This window comes from Puma concolor, chromosome E1, assembly GCF_028749965.1.
Source record: "Puma concolor isolate L17-30 chromosome E1, mPumCon1.1.hap2, whole genome shotgun sequence".
NCBI classification, from domain to species: Eukaryota; Metazoa; Chordata; class Mammalia; order Carnivora; family Felidae; genus Puma; species Puma concolor.
In genome coordinates, this window is record NC_141680.1 from 13,891,138 (window position 1) to 13,910,593 (window position 19,456).

General features: G+C 41.2%; 1 protein-coding gene across 1 annotated transcript in view; it reads left to right on the forward strand.

The window, feature by feature from the left end:
- Positions 1 to 1,521: 1,521 nt before the first annotated feature.
- Positions 1,522 to 19,456, forward strand: part of NCBP3 (nuclear cap binding subunit 3) — a 32,929-nt gene continuing 14,994 nt past the window's right edge. The window contains exons 1-4 of the mRNA XM_025918064.2: positions 1,522 to 1,741; positions 3,845 to 3,910; positions 5,774 to 5,879; positions 18,901 to 19,026. Coding sequence (XP_025773849.2) covers positions 1,559 to 1,741; positions 3,845 to 3,910; positions 5,774 to 5,879; positions 18,901 to 19,026 — 481 coding nt within the window. The 5' untranslated portion in view covers positions 1,522 to 1,558. The remainder of the gene's footprint in view (positions 1,742 to 3,844; positions 3,911 to 5,773; positions 5,880 to 18,900; positions 19,027 to 19,456) is intronic.

Below are 19,456 nucleotides of genomic sequence, written 5' to 3' on the forward strand. Positions count from 1 at the left end.
CCGCCAGGGGACTGGTTTTCCTCTGAACTGTGCTGAACTGCAATGCCTGGATCCTCAAGCAAGAAGACTCCTATGCTGAAGGGAGAGGGCCTACCCAGCTCTATGTGCTGGCCTCCTGAGGCCAAAGTTGAGGAAGGATTGCTTCCTCCTCTCCCCATCCCTCTCCCCTTCAGGCCTAAAAATAAGTGTAACGGTGGGGTCTGTAACTGTCACCCAAAGCTGGCCACTCCAAGCAAAAAATGTCTTTGAAATGTTCTTAAAAATGCATGCATATGCATTCCATGCATTCAATCCAGTGTTGTAACTATTGTCGCCAAGCAAAACTAGCCCTCTAAAGAGCCCCATCTTGTGTTCGTGCTGCGATACAGCCCACATTTAAGAAAAACTTTGATATGTTGTACCCCTTCCGTTGGGTCCTGCATCTACATACATCATGTAACCCTCACAATCTCCTTTGAGGGGAGGTAAGAAATATTGTCCCATTTTACTGAAGATTTTTGAAGGGTTAAGTGGCTTGGCCAAAGTCACACATGGTGCAAGGGGCAGAGCCAGTCGGTTTGGAACCCAGGTGTGTCTGATGCTGATCATATTCTCCCTTGGTTTATAATTATTTGTTCCTCCACCGTCAGAGCTGGTAGGGCCTGGGAGACCGTAGGAATCCACCTACGCCCTCTTCAGATGGGAAGATAGGGCCCAGTTAGGGGCCAGAACTAGACCAAGGTAACACAGGGAGAAAGGTGAAAAATCAGGACTCAAAGCAAAAACTGACCAGTGGTGCCCTCTGGAAGCCTAGAGGACTCTCCCTGTCTCCCGACCAGGCTGTTAGAAATGTTGCAAGAAACCATGCTCAGGAATTTACAGTGGACTGAGCCTTGGGGAGTCAAGAAATTGGGGGTCAAGCTCTGGGCTTTGGGCAGTTCATTACCCTCTTGGAGTCTCAATTTTTATGCATGTAAAATGGGCCAATTATTGGGAGACTTGAAAGAGACAAAGGTTCTCAAGATAAGTATGTTGTAAACCTACATATTGCCCAGAAGTGATAGACCAAGGCTTTCTCTGGGCTCTGGAGCCAGACTTGGTAGGCTCAGGTTCAGGTTTTATTCCTTAAATAAACCCTTGGGTAAATTTCTATGCCTCAGTTTCCTCATATGTGAAAGGGTAATAATAACACCTATTCAATAGAGTTGTATGATTTCAAGCACTTGGAACACTGACATGTAATGCTCTCTCAGTAAAATTGCCTTTTCTAACAGGTTTACTGCTCAAGGCATAGCTATTCTCTCAGAGCGGACTACACCAATCTCCTTCAGGCCCCGCCCCCTCCAGCAGGCCCCGCCCACGTCTTCACTCGAGCCCGCCTTCTCTTCACCAGGTCCCGCTCCATCTGTCCTGGGTTTCTCCTGCCACCAGGGGGCGGCAGCGCTGAGTGGGGGGGCCTTCCAGCCGAAGCAGGTGACACTCTAGGGAGCAGCGGCGGCTGCTCTATAGCCAGTGGCGGCGGCGCTCTAGCCGGCGGGTGTGCGAGGCGGGCTCTCAGTGGTGCGGCCGGCGGGCGGCTATGGCGGCCGTACGGGGCCTGCGAGTGTCGGTGAAAGCAGAGGCCCCAGCGGGGCCGGCCCTGGGCCTCCCGTCGCCTGAGACGGACTCTAGTTTGGAGCGTGGCGAGCCGGAGCCCATGGAGGTGGAGGAAGGCGAGCTGGAGATTGTGCCGGTGCGGCGCTCACTGAAAGAACTGATCCCGGTACGGGCGGGGGGCGGGGGTGAGGAGGAGGTCGCCAAGCTAGTGTCCCGCGGGGGAGGCGGCCGGCGCCTGGGCTGGGGGAGTCACCGGGAGCGAGCGCTCAGGGGACGGAGGCGCCAAGCTCGAGGAGAGACGGGCAGCGGGAGAAGGGACCCCAGGGCGCCCGGAAATGGGTGTTGAGGGGGCTGGAGAAGATGGGGGAGCGGAGGGGGGTAGTTGAGGGCACCCCCTTTGCTGCTTCTCTGAGCCAGGCTGTGCAAAGGGGTGAGTGAGGAGGGGCTGGGGTTGTCTGAGGGCTTGAGATAAAGGAGGGGGAGGGGGGGGGCAGGCGGGAACAGAAGGAACTGTCGAGTGACGCCGGTGTCCAGGTCTCCCTTGAGTTCAGCTCCGGTGGAGCTGATATTTGTTAAACATAGCACTCGCGGTTTCTCTTGGAGGGTTGGACTTGTCAGCAGCAGAAACTCAGTGTTTCTTTTGTGACTTCAGAGGCATCTTGTCCTCATTTCAGCTGCTCTGTATAACACCTTCACCGTGGCCCCAGCATGTGACCCTTAGTGAGACCAAAACGTAAACGAACCAACAGTGGTCCGTCTTTTATCACAAGGGGGTTGGTGAGAGGCGTTTTGCTTTTGATTTGGTGGGTCTGGTTCTTAGGGCTGGTCTCAGTCCTGCATGGCTCTTCTCATGTACTTAATTTCTCATCTAACATGAACTACTTTTTACCACATGTCAGCAAGTCTGGCTTTTAAACTGAAATTATGGAAAAAGGTGAAGATAGAAATCACTAAAGACAGCAAATGATAATGACTCTGGTAACAACGTAGTGGCATTTTACCATTTACTATATCGTATTGTTTAAATATTACTGCAGTTGTGAAGTAGGCATCATCCCTTTACTCATTCAGTGCAACATGCAATTCTTGTGTCCCTATTAAACTCTCTACTGGAGTTTATGTTTCGGTTGGAGGACACAAAGAATTTCTAGCAGTGGTAAGTGCTATGAAGAAAGTAAAACATATTAATGGGACAGAGTATACAGAAGACAGAGAGGGTGTGCAGTGTGGGAAGCCAATGGGATAGGATGGTCAGGGAATTCCTCTGAGATAGTGATATTTAAGCTGAAGCCTAAATGACAAAAAAGGAACCAACCATGTGCAGATTTGGAAGAAAGTGTTCCCAGCAGGGGCAACAGTAGGTGCAGAGGCTCTGAGATGGGAACAAGATTGTTTTGTTGGAGAAATGTTAAGTTCTGTAGAGCAAATGGGAGAGCATTTAAAGAGTTCAGGTAGGTTGGCAGATACCATGGAGGAGACCCAGCCCAGAGAGACCAAAGGAGTTGTACAATGTCATGTAATCAGTGAATGTCAGAGCTGTGACTTGAGTCTTGGGCTTTGAAGTCCCATCCTCTTTTCATTGCACTGTACTGTTTTCCCAGGAGATCTAGGTGAGTCTGGACTTTCTGCATTTTGGTGAGGAGTTGTGCTCCACCTGGTGGCATGACATGATGAATTTGTCCTGTGTGGGTTGGGGAGATGAATGAGTATGCCTTAACTTATCTTGGACATTTTTCATGGAAGCCTGTAGATTTTTTTTTTTTTTTTTTACCTAAATACCTTCAGCTGATAGACTTAGTTAAGGTTTGGGACAGGAGCTGATCTAGAAAAGACTTCTTGTTAGAGGGGTTGATTGCTTACTACCCAGAGTCGCTGAGACAGGCTTCCTCATAATAAAGGGTTGTCAGGGTGAGGAAGGATTGCTGAAAGGAATGACTATCCCAGAGGAATCTGTTGCAGAACTGGTGTTTTTAAAAAATTTTTAATTAAAAAAAAAGTTTTTTTAATCTTTATTTATTTTTGAGAGAGAGTGTGAGCTGGGGAGGAGCAGAGAGAGAGGGAGACACAGAATCCGAAGCAGGCTCCAGGCTCTGAGCTGTCAGCACAGAGCCTGACGTGGAGCTCGAACTCACGAACCGCGAGATCGTGACCTGAGCCGAAGTCAGACATTCAACCGACTGAGCCACCCAGGCGCCCCACGGAACTGTCTTTTATCATGAGTTTTTCCTCAATTGCTGTTAGCATTTCTCACCCTTCCCCCTCGTGTTAGGACACAAGCAGAAGATACGAAAACAAGGCTGGCAGCTTCATCACTGGAATTGATGTCACCTCCAAGGTAAGACAGACCATAATTTATTCATTTTGCTAAGCAAGTGAACTCCATGAGCTTGGTCCCCAGGACTTGTAGAATAGCAGTTATTCTTTACCTCCTTTTTTCTTTTGTTGGTGGATTAAAACATTTCCTTAACTTAAATTTTGTGTTACACAATGATGCCTTCATGCCTCCTGAAAACATCCAGGTAGCATTTGTGTTCTGGCATTTATGACAAGATAAAATCCATGTACCTAGTTGCCCATGCTTAACCATGTCTGGAAAAAGTTCTGCTCTGGGAATGCTTTTTTTGTGTTTTGTCCACTCTTTAAAAATGTGTATACTGATTCCACTTTATATGAAAGAAACATGAAAAGTACCTGGCATATAGTAGGCCGTTAGTAAATATCTTTATTCTTTCACTGGTTGCAGGCTTAGAAAAATAGGATTTCCTGATTATGTTGGCTGTCTAAATTTTGAAGGCCAAGTCAGCCGAATTACTCAGTACCTGGGAATATTGCCTTTTATCTGGTGATTACTATTACTAGATTACCAGCTTTCCTATAACTCTTCACAGAGCCAAACCTATTATTTTCCTTATTACAAACAGTACACATCTGTCACTTTAATTAGTGACGTCCAACTTAGACATTCTTTCTGATTTTAATGTGTGCAGTTAAGTTTAGGATAGAATTTTGAATTGTAATTCTAAATAATAGTACTATTTAACTATATTTGCTGTATAAAAACAAAAAATAAAAATAAATATGTCATGCTCACCTTTTTATATTTTATCTGGGTCTCAGTCTGTTTCAGATTGCTTAAAGGCCAAAAGAAGGAACTGATCATCTTTTAGACAGGCAAGAAAATGGAATAAAGTGTTTTCTTACTGTAATTGAAAAAGCGGTAGACTGTGCTATTCTTGCTCCTGTACAGTTTGCCATTATGTGAAACGTGTGGGGGAAAAGATGGTAGCCCCAGAATTGGTACTTCAGGTTACTAAGGGAAGATAGGTTAGTTGTTTGCAGCCCTTGAAGAAAATTAGCATAACTATTGGGAAATAACAAAGTGTTGCTGCTTCACCAATCCCCACAAGCTTTCTTGTAGTCAGACCTTCAGCCAGGGTGGCAAAGTCAATATACAATGAGTGAAGAGTTCCTGGATCTGGATTTATTTTAGCTCTTGGAGAAAAATTTATGAAGCTGATTATTTCGCTTTTCAGTGAAGTATCAGTGCTGCTTGTCACTTACAGATGAAAACTGGCAATTCCATGGACACAAGCTTAGAATAGAGGAGAAGAGTTTCTTTGCTTTGGTGTTATTTTTAAACAGGGAAAATGCTTTAGGGAGTGCACTGCTCAGGCAGACATAATGTGATAGGTGTGATTACCATGCTCACAGATGATGTGAAATGGGGGTGGTGGTTGTGGGGCCTCTAGAAATAGAACCAACATCAGATCTATTCCCCCCACTAGCCAAAGTATCTCCAACAAACCTTTTGACTTTTTTATACCTCAGTTTCTGCACCTGGAAGATTGGAGGGAGATTGTTCAGTTGTAATTTGTTTGCGTGATTCCAAATAACAAATAAAATGTCAGAGAACTGAAACATTCATTACTCATTGAGTCAAATACTCACTGAATTCCTACTATGCCCCAGACATAGCGATAGGCACTGAATCATGGAGGTGATTGCAAATTATAGCAGTGGTAGCGTACACTCTCCCAGTCATTGTCAATAGCCAGTTCTCTGCAAAAATTATTAAAGGCATGATGTTGCTTATTTCTTCTGATTTACTTCAGGGTTGTCACTGAATCGTTATGTTGCATTTGTGATTTAACTTTCCTTCTCCACGTGTCACTTCTTTGGCCTTTTCTGTACCTTGTAGGAAGCAATTGAAAAGAAAGAACAGCGAGCCAAGCGCTTCCATTTTCGATCAGAAGTAAATCTTGCCCAAAGAAATGTAGCCTTGGACCGAGACATGATGAAGAAAGGTACGCGGTGTTTGGGGGGCATTTTTCTGCATTTCCCCAGAGAATGACCTTTCCCTGTCATGGCCTTGTGCTTCTGGCCTTGCCTTGCATGCCCAGTCCTCATCCAAACACTCCCAAAGGAAGGGACTTGTGAAAGCTCCGTGTCTGAAGTGACCTGTTTAAAGTTGAGTTGCTGTTAGCTATGTCTCAGATGTTATAGCTGGAAAAAAAAGATGATCTTGTTTGGGAAAGCCCAGTGAAGGTCACCCAGTTAATGGCAGAGCTGAGATTAGAACCTACACTTCTACAGACTCTTACTGATTTTCTGCTTTTATCCTGGAAGTGTTAACTTCTCCTTGCCTGTAAATGTAGTGGAAGTGTATCACAGTGCCACTTTTTTTTAGGGGAGTCAGAGGGATACTGGGATTGGTAGGGAAAGCCATTTATACATCTGTTGATACAGGCTTGTAATTCTATTTTTATGTTTTGTTAGGGTAAATATTTTGCTTCCTAAAACTCACCATGAATTATATATAGTAATCTGCTCCAGTCTTCCAAAGCAATTTACGAATAACAGGAAAAAGTACTACTTTTTTAGTTCGCAACCTGTATTATTCCACTCAATGCAGAAAGTTTCCCTCTCTTGTATTTGCAAATTTGGGTATTTGTGAAGGGCTTAATAGACATCCCTCTGGATGCATTTTAAAGTTCACCACTTCGCAGAGAGTTTCTCTAGGCTTACTTGGTTAATAAAAGCATGTTGAATGAATGAAAGAATAGCTACTGTTTTTTGGGAGCTTGCTCTCTTACCAGGCACTATGTTAATTAGCATATTACATACTCCTTTCTTATTTGTTTCTCACAACAACCCTCTAAGGAATATATTTTTATCCCTATTTTACAAAGAAGGTAACAGGCTCAAAGAAATTTAATAAATTCCCAGGCTTACGCAGCTAGTAATAAGTGGAGTCAGGGTATGAACCCAGGTTTCTCTGACTCTAAAGCCTTGCTCTTAATTACTCTGCTCTGTTGCCTTATAATATATATGATGCCATAAACTCAAACCTCCTGAGTCCATCCCAACGGACACCGTAGCTTGGATGCAGAGCTCAACTTTGGATACTGCTTTGCTCTTTTTCTGCATCATGAGTTCAAGTTGGAAATATGACCTTGCTTCCCTTGCCGACTGGGTTTCCAGGCATCCGCTTGAGTGGATTTCTGTTTTAGGAAAACTCCTTTGAAGGCCAAGGACAGCTGTGCAGCCTGGAATTCATGTGCATGTATAGTCTGGGCTGAAGTAGAGCTCTGCGGCTGCTCTCACAATTCCACCTTTAAGACCATAGTTTCACCACCTGTTTACTTATAGTCCTGTGAACATTTCTTGTGATATCTTGTCTCTTATTCATGCTTTTCACTCTGCTGATTAACCCTTTCTTATGCCATGCTTTGTCCAGCTCAGATGTCACTTCCTTCCTAAAGCAGCCCTAATCATCCACTCAAATTTCTCTCCCAACTCTGTTGGAGCTCTTTAGGGTCCTAAGCCCTCCTAGAATTCAGTATTCATTTCCTTGTGAATGTGGGCAAGTTACTGAATCTTTTTATGTCTGTCTCCTTGTCTATAAAGTAGGAAAATGACACCTACCTGAAAAGGATCACTTTCAGGGTTAAGTTTTAAATAAATAAATAAATAAAAAGTTGTAGGTAGTTTTTGTTTTTTTTTTTTAATTTTTTAATGTTTATTTTTGAGAGAGAGAGAGAGAGAGAGAGAGAGAGAGACAGAACATGAGTGGGAGAGGAGCAGAGAGAGAGGGAGACACAGAATCTGAAGCAGGCTCCAGGCTCTGAGCTGTCAGCACGGAGCCTGATGTGGGGCTCGAACCATGAACGTGAGATCATGACCTGAGTTGAAGTTGGACACTTAACTGACTAAGCCACCCAGGTGCCCCGTGGGTGGTTTTTGTTTTTTGTTTTTTGTTTTTTGTTTGTCTTGTTTGTTTGTTTGTTTTTGGAAAAGCAGTCCTGATCTCATGGTTCTAAAGATATTTCTAAAAAGCAGTCGATCTGCTTGGGATGTCAGCCGGAGCAAGTTGTTCGTTACAACTTGTTTTTCCTCTAGGAGGTGGCATGCCCTAGGATAGTGTTGCTGAACTCTGGAGAACCCTGCTGCCTATCCCAGATCAATTGAAGTCAGAATGGGAGGGGGGGTTATAAAGGTCCCAGAGATCATTCTTTCTTTTGTGTCTCTCCAGGTAATTCTAAATATGTACAGTCAGGATTGAGAGCTGTTATAGTTATGGTTAAGATCATGGGTTCTGAAGCCTGACCTGTTACTTTCTGAAGCGTGACCTTGGGCAAGTTATTTAGCCTCTAACCCTCCGTTTCGTCTTCTGGAAAGGCATATAACAGTACTTCTTATAGGGTTATTGAGAAGCTTTATTAAAATGTTACAGTTCTTAGAGTGGTATGACTGACGTATAGTTAAGTGCCCAATAAATGTGTTGTTATCATTATCTGGTGTTCTCCATATTCCAGGTAGTCATCTAAGTGGCCTAGCCTCTTGGGAGAATGGGGACATCGTAATAAGCATCTTAACTCCTAGAGCTACACCAGGTGTCAAGTTATTTTTTCTTAATACCAACAGTAATAAAAATAAACAGTCACTTGATAAATGCTTATTATGTGCTGGTCATTCTGTTAGGTAGTCAGTTTATTACCCTTTGAACAATGCTGTGAGGGAAGAATATTCATCGTTTGTTTTACTGATGAGGAAACTAAGGGGCTGAGAGATTGAGAAGCTTGCCCAGGGTCCCACAGCTAGGTAAGCAGCAAGGCTGGGATTTGAAGGCCAGTCTAACTGAGGCCTGTGTTCCTAATCCCTCTGCCAGCATTCAAGAACATAGTTTGGGATATGCTGTACTAGACCATTCTGCAGTAAGAGTTCTTGCTATTCTTGAGTGATTCAGTGTAAGCAGCTTCAGACTCCTTATTCCCAAGTTCAAAGCTCTCGTGGTTGGAAGGAGGACCTTAGAGGTTATCTAGACCAACCTCCTGCCCAGTGCTGCAGGCCTTTTGGCAAAGTTTCCAATGGTCATTTGGCTCTGCCTGAACATTTCCTAGTGATGGCACAAGAACTATTTATGAAATGGTCGGTCTTGTGTTTGAATATTTCCTCATGTTGAGCAGAAAGTGCTTTCTAGTAATTTCTGTTGGTTACTGTGTACCTCTTAGAACAACATTAAGTCCTTTCCTTATTCACACAGTGAACCTCCTGGTGAAGGGATGGGCAGCCTATGCCCACTTTCTTTATGTGACATGACTTTCTGGTCTTCTTCCTCTAGATTCTTTCCAGTCTCAAAATGCCCTACATAAGGTGAGGTGTAGATTCCAGATGGAGAGTGTGGCAGGACTGTTACTCTAGTCTCTGTTCTAGCTATTTCATAGTATTGTATTACTCTTCTAGTCAACCTAACCATCCAGGGCTTTTTCCTAGGACTGCACCCGTCAAAACAATCTTTCTCATCTTGTACTTGAGGCACTTTAAAGAAGTTACCTTTTTATTTGTCCCTATCAGTTTACATCCTGTTGGTTTCAAGACTATTTCAGCCTGTTGAGTTGATTTTATCTTAACTCTGCCTTTAAACATTTTAGCTATACTCCTCACTTCTGTATGCATGGCTTCTGCATCCTTATCTTGTTGGTAAATCTTAAACAAAATCCATGAATTATTAGTCTTATTCTGTTTTCAGGTCCACATTTAATTTTGTTGTCATGAGAAACTAGATTATATGCTTTAATAAACTTGAGGTAGAACACCGTCTGTGGTATTCTTTGAATTTCTTGGTCTGGTGACCCTATTAAAAAAGAAAGAGATTAGTGTAAGCTCTTGTCATTTCTTATGGGAAAGACTTAGTTTCTTAAAGGATCATAGATTCTGAGAAGTTTTTTGTTTTTTGTTTTTTGTTTTTTTGTTTTTTTGTTTTTTTTTTTTTTTTAATTTTTTTTTTTTTTTTTTTTTCAACGTTTATTTATTTTTGGGACAGAGAGAGACAGGGCATGAACGGGGGAGGGACAGAGAGAGAGGGAGACACAGAATCGGAAACAGGCTCCAGGCTCCGAGCCATCAGCCCAGAGCCTGACGCGGGGCTCGAACTCACGGACCGGGAGATCGTGACCTGGCTGAAGTCGGACGCTTAACCGACTGCGCCACCCAGGCGCCCCATTTGTTTTTTGTTTTTAATTTCAGAGAATGACATTGATCATCTTTTCCTCTTTCTTTTTTTTTTTAGTTTATATTTTGAGAGAGAGAGAGAGAGAGCATGTGCATGCAAGCTGGGAAGAGGCAGAGAGAGCAGGAGAGAGAGAATCCCAAGCAGGCTCTGTGCTGTCAGTGCAGAGCCTGATGCAGGGCTCAATCTCACGAATTGAACTGTGAGATCATGACCTGAGCTGAAATCGAGAGTTGGACACTTAACGACTGAACCACCCAGGCACCCCAACATTGATCTTTTTAATCTGTGGTTTGGAAATTCTCTTTTCCTCTTATAAAATCAGTACAGGATTAGTCCCTCTCAAGACTTTAAGGAACTTTACTCCCCTGCAATTTTCTAGAGTTTACCTGATTTAGAGATTATTGTTTAAGTGTAAACTCATAGCTGAGTATGAGTCCAGTGCAACCAGGTGTAATTTTGGACTAGAAGATTTAAGTCTATTAAAACTGATTCTCGCTGTTGTCATCTATCTTAGGTTTTAGGTTTTAGGCTTTTGTTTTTGTTTTTTTAAATTTTTTTTAATGTGTATTTATTTTTGAGAGACCGAGAGAGACAGAGTGTGAGTGGGGGAGGGGCAGAGAGCCAGGGAGACACAGAATCTGAATCAGGCTCCAGGCTCTGAGCCGTCAACTGACTGAGCCACCCAGGTGCCCTCTTGGGTTTTAGTTCTTATGTAAAAATAGCTGCTCTACTGTCAGTTACTAGAATAGCACAAAAGAGCAACAGTTCTGTCCTTTTTCTTGCTTCTCTTCCCAAAGCAGTGTTGCTCCAAACACTTAAAAACAAAGCCATTAGCATTTTTGATAAGCCCGTTTACTCTGGACTTTAACCTTTCCTTCATTAGATTTTATACAATTTATATTCACCAAAGAAAATTAGGAAAGTAGAGTAAGAAAAGAGGTTGCCCACAGTCTACCACCTAAACTCAGTCATTTTTGACATTTTGTGTATTTTCTTCTAATCCTTTCTGGGTAGGGGCTTTATTTTTGTTATTCCCTTTGTAGTCATATTGATTTTTTCCTTTTTGCTTGATAGCTGATCATCAACATTTTCCATGCCTGATATTAGTCTTCTAGATTTTTATATTTTTGATGTTCATTCTCTTACAGTAATCATTAGTAATTTACTCTTTATCTGTTTTCCGTGTTTGTTGTTTGGCAACTTGTGCTCACCTAAGCTCCACTGCCTTCTCTTTTTTGGAGATTGCCTCTCTCATACTCCAAGTTACTGTATTTAGTGTCTCCCAGAGTTTTTAATCATTTTTATCTGAGGTCTTAGAATTGGCTACTTTTTCTCTGGATTTTCCTTGAGTTTTGTGTCCTACTGTCTGTCATTCATTGTCTTATTTTCTGTTAGAAAATCCAAGGTGATGCCCCTCGCCACCTTGCTTATAGTTAGCACTCACATGTCCAGTCCTCATTCCCCAGTGCATCTGTTCACTGCCACTTCAGCAATTAGCCCTTTCTCATAGGTTGGGCATAAATCTAGGCGCCTTTTTGTTGTTTTATTTTAAGCAGTGACCTTGTCAGCAAGGTGAGGGAGTATTGAGCATTCTCCTTTGGCAGTCTTTCATCAACTCTTGAGCTTAAGGTTTCCATTTCCAGTGGGTCTTCCCACTGTCAGTCAGTTTGGTTCTCTTTTGAGAATGAATCTTTCTTATCCTCCAGATGACTAAGAGTAGTTTTTCTCTGCAATGATACGACTTTGCATCTTTTTTTTTTTTTTTTTTTTGCATCTTTACCTGCTTCTTTTGAACAAGATTGTCCACTGTCCATTTCTAGATTTGTATATCATTCTCTCTATTTTAAAATATCTGGGGGTGCCTGGGTGGTTCATTCGGTTAAGTGTCCAACTTTGGCTGAGGTCATGATCTCACAGTTGGTGGGTTTGAGCCCCATGTAGCATCTGTGCGGACAGCTCAGAGCCTGGAGCGTGCTTCAGATACTGGAGCCTGCCTCAAATACTGTGTCTCCCTCTCTCTCTGCCCCTCCCCCACTCATGCTCTATCTCTCTTTGTCTCTCAACAATAATAAAAAATGTTGAAAAATTTTTTTAAAATACAAACATCTGAGGCTAGAAGCTTTGTTCTTTACGCTCTTTTACTATCATTTTTAAGCTATTTTCTCCTCACACGTAGGGTTTTTGTTTTTAATGTTAGGTTTTGATAGAACAGTGCTGTGATACTCTTGATGTTTATTTTTGTCATTTTTTTGGTCTTTATTTTTTCTGATTGTCTCATTTGTGATTAAATCCTTATTACCAGATCAACAAGTCTCCTACAAGGTATTTTCTCCCTGATCTTTATTCTTTTCCCTCTGTCATCACCAGGAGCTCTCCTGGTTGTTCATTACCTTCTTCAGAACCATGTCTGTGTTTCTCAGGATTGTTTCTTCAAAGTAATGATTTAGCTTAAAGAACTGAGAAGGCTCCTGTCCAATGTGTACATCCATCTCATTTGCATTTGGCCGCTGTTCACTAATTTTTTTAATTAAAAAAATGTTTTATTTAAATCAAAGTTAGTTAACATATAGTGTAATAATGGTTTCAGAAGTAGAATTTAGTGATTCATCACTTACATATAAAACCAGTGCTCATCCCAACAAGTGCCCTCCTTAATACCCATCATCCATTTAGCCCATCCCCCTACATAACACCCCTCCAGCAACTGTATTTGTTCTCTGTATTGAGTCTCTTATGATTTGTCTCCCTCTCTGTCTTTATCATATTTTTTTTCCCTTTCCCTATGTTCATCTGTTTTGTTTCTTAAATTCCACATAGGAGTGAAATCATATGGTATTTATCTTTCTCTCACTGACTTATTTCTCTTATCCTAATATATTCTAGTTCCATCCATATTGTAAATGGCAAGATTTCATTCTTTTTGGTCACTGAATAGTATTCCATTGTGTATATATACCACATCTTGTTACTCCATTCATCAGTCAATGGACATTTGGGCTTTTTCCATAATTTGGCTATTGTTGCTAGAGCCACTATAAACACTGGGGTGCATGTGCCCCTTAAAATCAGCATTTTTGTATCCTTTGGATAAATATCTAGTAGTGCAATTCTGGGTCATAGGGCATTTTTAACTTTTTGAGGAACCTCCATACCGTTTTCCAGAGTGGCTGTACCAGTTTGCATTCCCACCAGCAGTGCAAAAGTGTTCCCCTATCTCTGCATCCTCGGCAACATCTGTTGTTTTCCAAGTTGTTCATTTTAGCCATTCTGACAGGTGTGAAGTGGTATCTCGTTGTGGTTTTGATTTGTATTTCCCTGATGGTGAGTGATGTTGAGCATCTTTTCATGTCTGTTAGTCATGTGGATGTCTTCTTTGTAAAAGTGTTTTTTCATGTCTGTTGCCCATTTCTTCACTGGATTATTTGTGTTTTGGATGTTGAGTTTGATAAGTTCTTTACAGATTTTGGATATAACTCTTTATTTGATATATCATTTGCAAATATCTTCTCCCATCCTGTCAGTTGCCTTTTCGTTTGGGGTTTGTTTCCTTTGCTGTGCAGAAGCTTTTTATCTTGATGAGGTCCCAGTAGTTCATTTTTGTTTTTATTTTCCTTGTCTCTGGAGACTTGTTTAGTAAGAAGTTGCTCTGGCCAAGGTCAAAGAGGTTGCTGTCTGTTTTCTTCTGTAGGATTTTGATGGTTTTCTGTCTTATGTTTAGGTCTTTTCATCCATTTTGAATTTATTTTTGTGTATGGTGTAAGAAAGTGGACTTGTTCCATTCTTCTGCATGTTGCTGTCCAGTTTTGCCAACACCATTTGTTAAAGAGACTGTCGTTTTTCCATTGGATATTCTTTCCTGCTTTGTCAAAGATTAGTTGGCCATATATTTGTGGGTCCATTTCTGGGTCCTCTATTCTGTTCCATTGATCTGTGGGTCTGTTTTTGTGCCAGTACTGTTTTGATGATTACAGCTTTGTAATGCAGCTTGAAGTCTGGAATTGTAATGCCTCCAGCTTTGGTTTTCTTTTTCAGGATTGCTTTGGCTATTCAGGGTCTTTTCTGGATTCATACGCATTTTAGAGTTGTTTAGCTCTGTGAAGAATGCTGGTGTTATTTTGATAGGGATTGACATTGAATGTATAGATTGCTTTGAGTCGTATCAACACTGAACAGTATTTGTTCTGGGGTGCCTGGGTGGCTTAGTCAGGTAAGCATCTGACTTCAGCTCAGGTCATGATCTCGTGTTTTGTGAGTTAGAGCCCTGCATCGGACTCTGTGCTGACAGTGTGGAACCTGCTCCGGATATCTGTCTCTCTCTCTCTCTCTCTGCCCCTCCCCTGCTCATGCATTTTTTCTCTCTCAAAATAAGTAAACTTAAAAAAAAAGTCAATATTTGTTTTTCCGATCCATGAGCATGGAACGTTTTTCCATTTCTTTGTATCTTCTTCAATTTCTTTCATAAACTTTCTGTAGTTTTCAGCATACAGATCTTTGGCCTCTGGTAAAATTTATTCCTAGGTATTTTATGGTTTTTGATGCAGTTATAAATGGGATCGATTCCTTGATTTCTTCTGCTACTTCATTATTGGTGTATAGAAATGAAATGATTTGTGTACATTGATTTTATATCCTGCAACTCTGGCGAATTCATATATCAGTTTTAGCAGTTTTTGGTGTAGTCTTTTAGGTATTCCTCATAGACTATCATGTGGTCTGTGAAGAGTGAAAGTTTGACTTCTTCCTTGGCGATTTGGATACCTTTTATTTCTTTTTGTTGTCTGATTGCGGAGGCTAGGACTTCAACACAGCATTGAACAACAGTGGTGAGAGTGTAGACATCCCTGTCATGTTCCTGACCTTAGGGAGAAAGCTCTCAGTTTTTCCCCATTGAGGATATTAGCTGTGGATCTTTCATATATGACGTTTACGATCCTGAGGTATGTTCCTTCTATTCCTACATTATTGAGGGTTTTTATCAAGAAAGGATGCTGTATTTTGTCAAATGCTTTTTCTGTCATCTACTGAGAGGATCATGTGGTTCTTACCCTTTCTTTTATTAATGTGATATATCACATTGATTGATTTGCGGATGTTGAACCAGCCCTGCAGCCCAGGAATAAATTCCACTTGATCATGGTGAATAATTCTTTTAATGTATTGTTGGATTTGGTTTGCTAGTATCTTGTTGAGAATTTTTGCATCCATGTTCATCAGGGAGATTGGTCTGTAATTCTCCTTTTTGTGGGGTCTTTGATTTTGGAATCAAGGTAATCCTGGCGCCTCTGTTTACTATTGAACTGCTGGTCACTAAGAAGGACTTGCCAGAGTTTGTAAGTCTTGATATCTCTGTCTTCCTGAATCTGGCTGGCAGGAAAGCAGTCAACTGATTTAGTTTGGCCATATCTACATGATTTCTAGTTAAACCTGGCTTGTATTCTTCAAATGGACAGAACAATAGGAACGCCTGGGTGGCTCAGTCGGTTAAGTGTCTGACTTCCGCTCAGGTCGTGATCTCATGGTTCGTGAGTTTGAGCCCCACGTCGGACACTATGCTGACAGCTCAGAGCCTGGAGCCTGCTTCGGATTCTGTCTGTCCTCTCTCTACCCCTTCCATGCTTATGTTCTGTCTGTCTCTCTTTCTCAAAAATCAATAAGCATTTAAAAAACAAACAAGACCAAAATGACAGAACAACAAGTATTTAAACATTTGATTTTTTAATCTGAAAGTATTCACCTACTTTTAAGTATTTAAGTTCATTTGTTTTAAACAGACATATGGGGGGGGGGGTCTTGGTGGCTCAGTCAATTAAGTATCCTACTTTTGATTTCTGCTCAGGTCATGATCTCATGGTTCATGAGATCCAGCCCTGTGCTGGCAGCATGGAGCCTGCTTGGGATTCTCTCCCCCGCTCGCTGCCACTCTCCCTCGCATCCTCTCTTTCTCAAAATAAATAAATAAGTAAATTGACATGAAAACGTACTTGGGAGTAATGGACATTGAATTCTTGACGAATTACTTCAAAGATGGGAGGGAGAGAAGGGTGAGGAGTTACACAGGCCCCAATTTTATATGTAAAGTTTTATGTGCCTCATCTTTTTAGGAAGTTAAGCATAAGGTTAGGTGGTGGATGTACAGGTATTTAAAAATTTTTTTATTGATATGTTTGTATATTTCACAACTATGAAGTTTAAGTGTTTAAAGTATTTAGTAAAAAATTAACATGATCCTGGTAAAGCTGAGATTCCTTTTTGTGGGGGGGAGGGGGTTCTGGCTTTTATTTATTTTATTTTATCTCATCATGATACGTGTACTCTTTTTTTTTTTTTTTTTATAATGTTTATTTATTTTGAGAGAGAGAAGAGAGAGCGTGTGAGCAGGGGAGGGGCAGAGAGAGAGGGAAAGAGAGAAAGAATCCCAAGCAGGCTCTGCCCTGCCTGTGCAGAGCTGGATGCAGAGCTCAGACTCATGAACTGTGAGATCATGACCTGAGCTAAAATCAAGAGTTGAATGTTTAACCAACTGAGCCACCCAGGCACCCCTCTTTTTTTTTTTTTTTAATGTTTATTTATTTGAGAGAGAGAGACAGCGTGCACACACTAGCGGGAGAAGGGCAGAGAGAAGGAGAGAGAGAATCCCCAACGAGCATGGAGCCCAACGTGGGGCTCGATCTCACGACCATGAAATCATGACCTGAGTGGAAATCAAGAGCCTGAGCCACCCAGGTGCCTGGTACTATACTGTTTTAATTACTACTGCTTTGTAATGTAAATGAATCTGGAATTGTAATACTTCTTGTTTTTTAACTTTTCAGGATTGCTCTGGGTATTTGAGGTCTTTTGTGGTTCCATACAAATTTTAGGATTGTTTGTTCTAGTTCTGTGAAAAATTATGTTGTTATTTTGATAGGAATTGCTTTAAATTTGTAGATTGCTTTGGCTAATAGACATTTTAACAGTATTTGTTCTTCCATCTCATAAGCATGGAATGTCTTTCCATTTCTTTGTGCCATCTTGAATTTCTTTCCTTAGTGTTTTACAGTTTTCAGAATACAGGTCTTTAGGTTCCTTCTTGACTATAGCCGTCAGCCTTTCTTCTTCCCCAGCAGTAACAGCTGTTATCAGTGTGAATTATACCAGCCTTTTTCTAGGTCTTTGTGTTCACAAATACATACCCTTAGAAAGTGTATGATGGTGTTTATATTTTAATTTTTTCATGTCGTCACATTTAAGGCACACCTCATTTCATCGCACTTCACTTTATTGCACCTTGCAGATGCAAAGTGCATCTGCACTTTTAACAAATTAAAGGTTTGTAGCAACCCTGGTTCGAGCAGGTCTGTTGGTGCCATTTTTCCAATAGCGTTTTCTCACTTTGTATCTCTGTGTCACATTTTGATAATTCTTGCAATATTTCAAACTTTTTCATTATTATTGTATTTGTTTTGGTGATCCCTGATCAGTGATCTCGATGTTACTGTTGTAATTGTTTGGGGATGCCACGAACCACTCCCTTATAAGATGGAGAACTTTGATAAATGTTGTGTGTATTCTGACTGCTCCACCAACTGGCTGGTCTCTTGTTTCTCTCCCTGTCCTTGAGTCCCCATTCCCTGAGACACAACAGTATTGAAATTAGGCCAATTAATGACCCTTACAATGGCCTCTAAGTGTTTAAGTGAAAGGAGGATCCACTTCCCTCACTTTCAATCAAAAGCTAGATGTGATTAAGCTTAGTGAGGAAGGCATGTCCAAAGCCAAGACAGGCCAAAACTAGAGCTCTTGTGCCAAACAGCCAAGTTGTGAATGCAAAGGAAAAGTTCTCAAAGAAATTAAAAGTACTACTCCAGGGAACACACAAATGATAAGTGAAACAGCCTTATTGCTGATATGGAGAGAGTTTTGTGGTCTGCATAGAAGATCAAACCAGCCTATTCCCTTAAGCCAAGGCCTAATCCAGAGCAAGGAAGGCCCTGACTCTCTTCTATTCTGTGAAGCTGAGAGAGGTGAGGAAACTGCAGAAGAAAAGTTCGAAGGCAGCAGCGGTTGGGTCATGAGGTTTAAGGAAGGAAGCCATCCAATTCTGTAATGTAAAAGCACAAAGTGAAGCAGCAAGCACGTAGAAGCTGCAGCAGATAATCCAGAAGATCTAGCTAAGATAATTAATGAAGGTGACTACACCAAACAATAGATGGGCAATGAAAGCTGGTGTATTGTTTTAATGTGCATTTTCCTGATTATTAGTGAGATCAACCTTTTTATATGTTTATTGACCACTTATATTTCCTTTTGTGTGAAATGTCTGTTCATGTCCATGTTTATCTTGGGCTGTCATTTTATTATTGATTTGTAAGATTTCTTTACTCTAGTTTGATACTTTGCTTTATATTCAGAGGCAACAACTCTTTGGAATTGTCTTTATTATTGCACATCTCTCTTTGACAAGCATTTAAAAATTACAGAATCAGCTTGTCAAGTTCAAGGAGTAATCCTGCTGAATTTGGTATTGCTTTAATTATTACAGGTTAATCTGGGGAGAGGTATCATGTATTTTACCAACACCATTTGTTTCATCTTTTCCAGCCTAATATGCCTGTTCTGAATTAGATCATTTGTTTAATGCTGTTGCTTTGTGATAAAAATTAAAATAGTTTACCTTTCTGTCATATTTCCTTTCTTTTGAAATAATGGTCATCTCTTTTAACATATTTCTTTTCTAAATATATGTTATCTGAACTGTCATAAATGACTACTTGTGGGATGTACAATAGTGGGTGGGAAAATTCTATCATCTCTTTTGTGTCTTGTTTTTCTAGCAATCCCCAAAGTGAGATTGGAGACAATCTACATTTGCGGAGTAGATGAGATGAGTACCCAGGATATCTTTTCCTATTTTAAAGAATATCCTCCAGCTCACATTGAATGGTTGGATGATACCTCCTGTAAGTACATGCAAGTTTTTTTTGAATATGCTTTTGTTTATAATTTTAGGAGTTCTTGCCATGTCAGATGGTGAATGATTATGGTTCAGACTACTTGTCTAGCCCTGACGTCTGCCTTTAGCCTAGGAGAGAAAGATTGCCCATTGATGAGAACCAGAGTGTCTTAGCCAATCTGCCAGATCATACTCCATGAACATTCCACATCAGCTCAGTGGTGATGACCAGGGATCTAGGAGGTTGGTTGCTGGCATCTAAGTCTTATGTACATGACCGAGGCCTCCTTAACTCCCACAATTTCCCAATAAAAGGGTGGATCCAACTGTATAGACTTGGGGCTGTATGTTCAGGGCTTTAGCTTTTGTCAGTGCACCTTCCCATGTAGCTACTCACAGGTCTGGTTCTGCCTTAGTATCTGAGCTAGAACTGAACC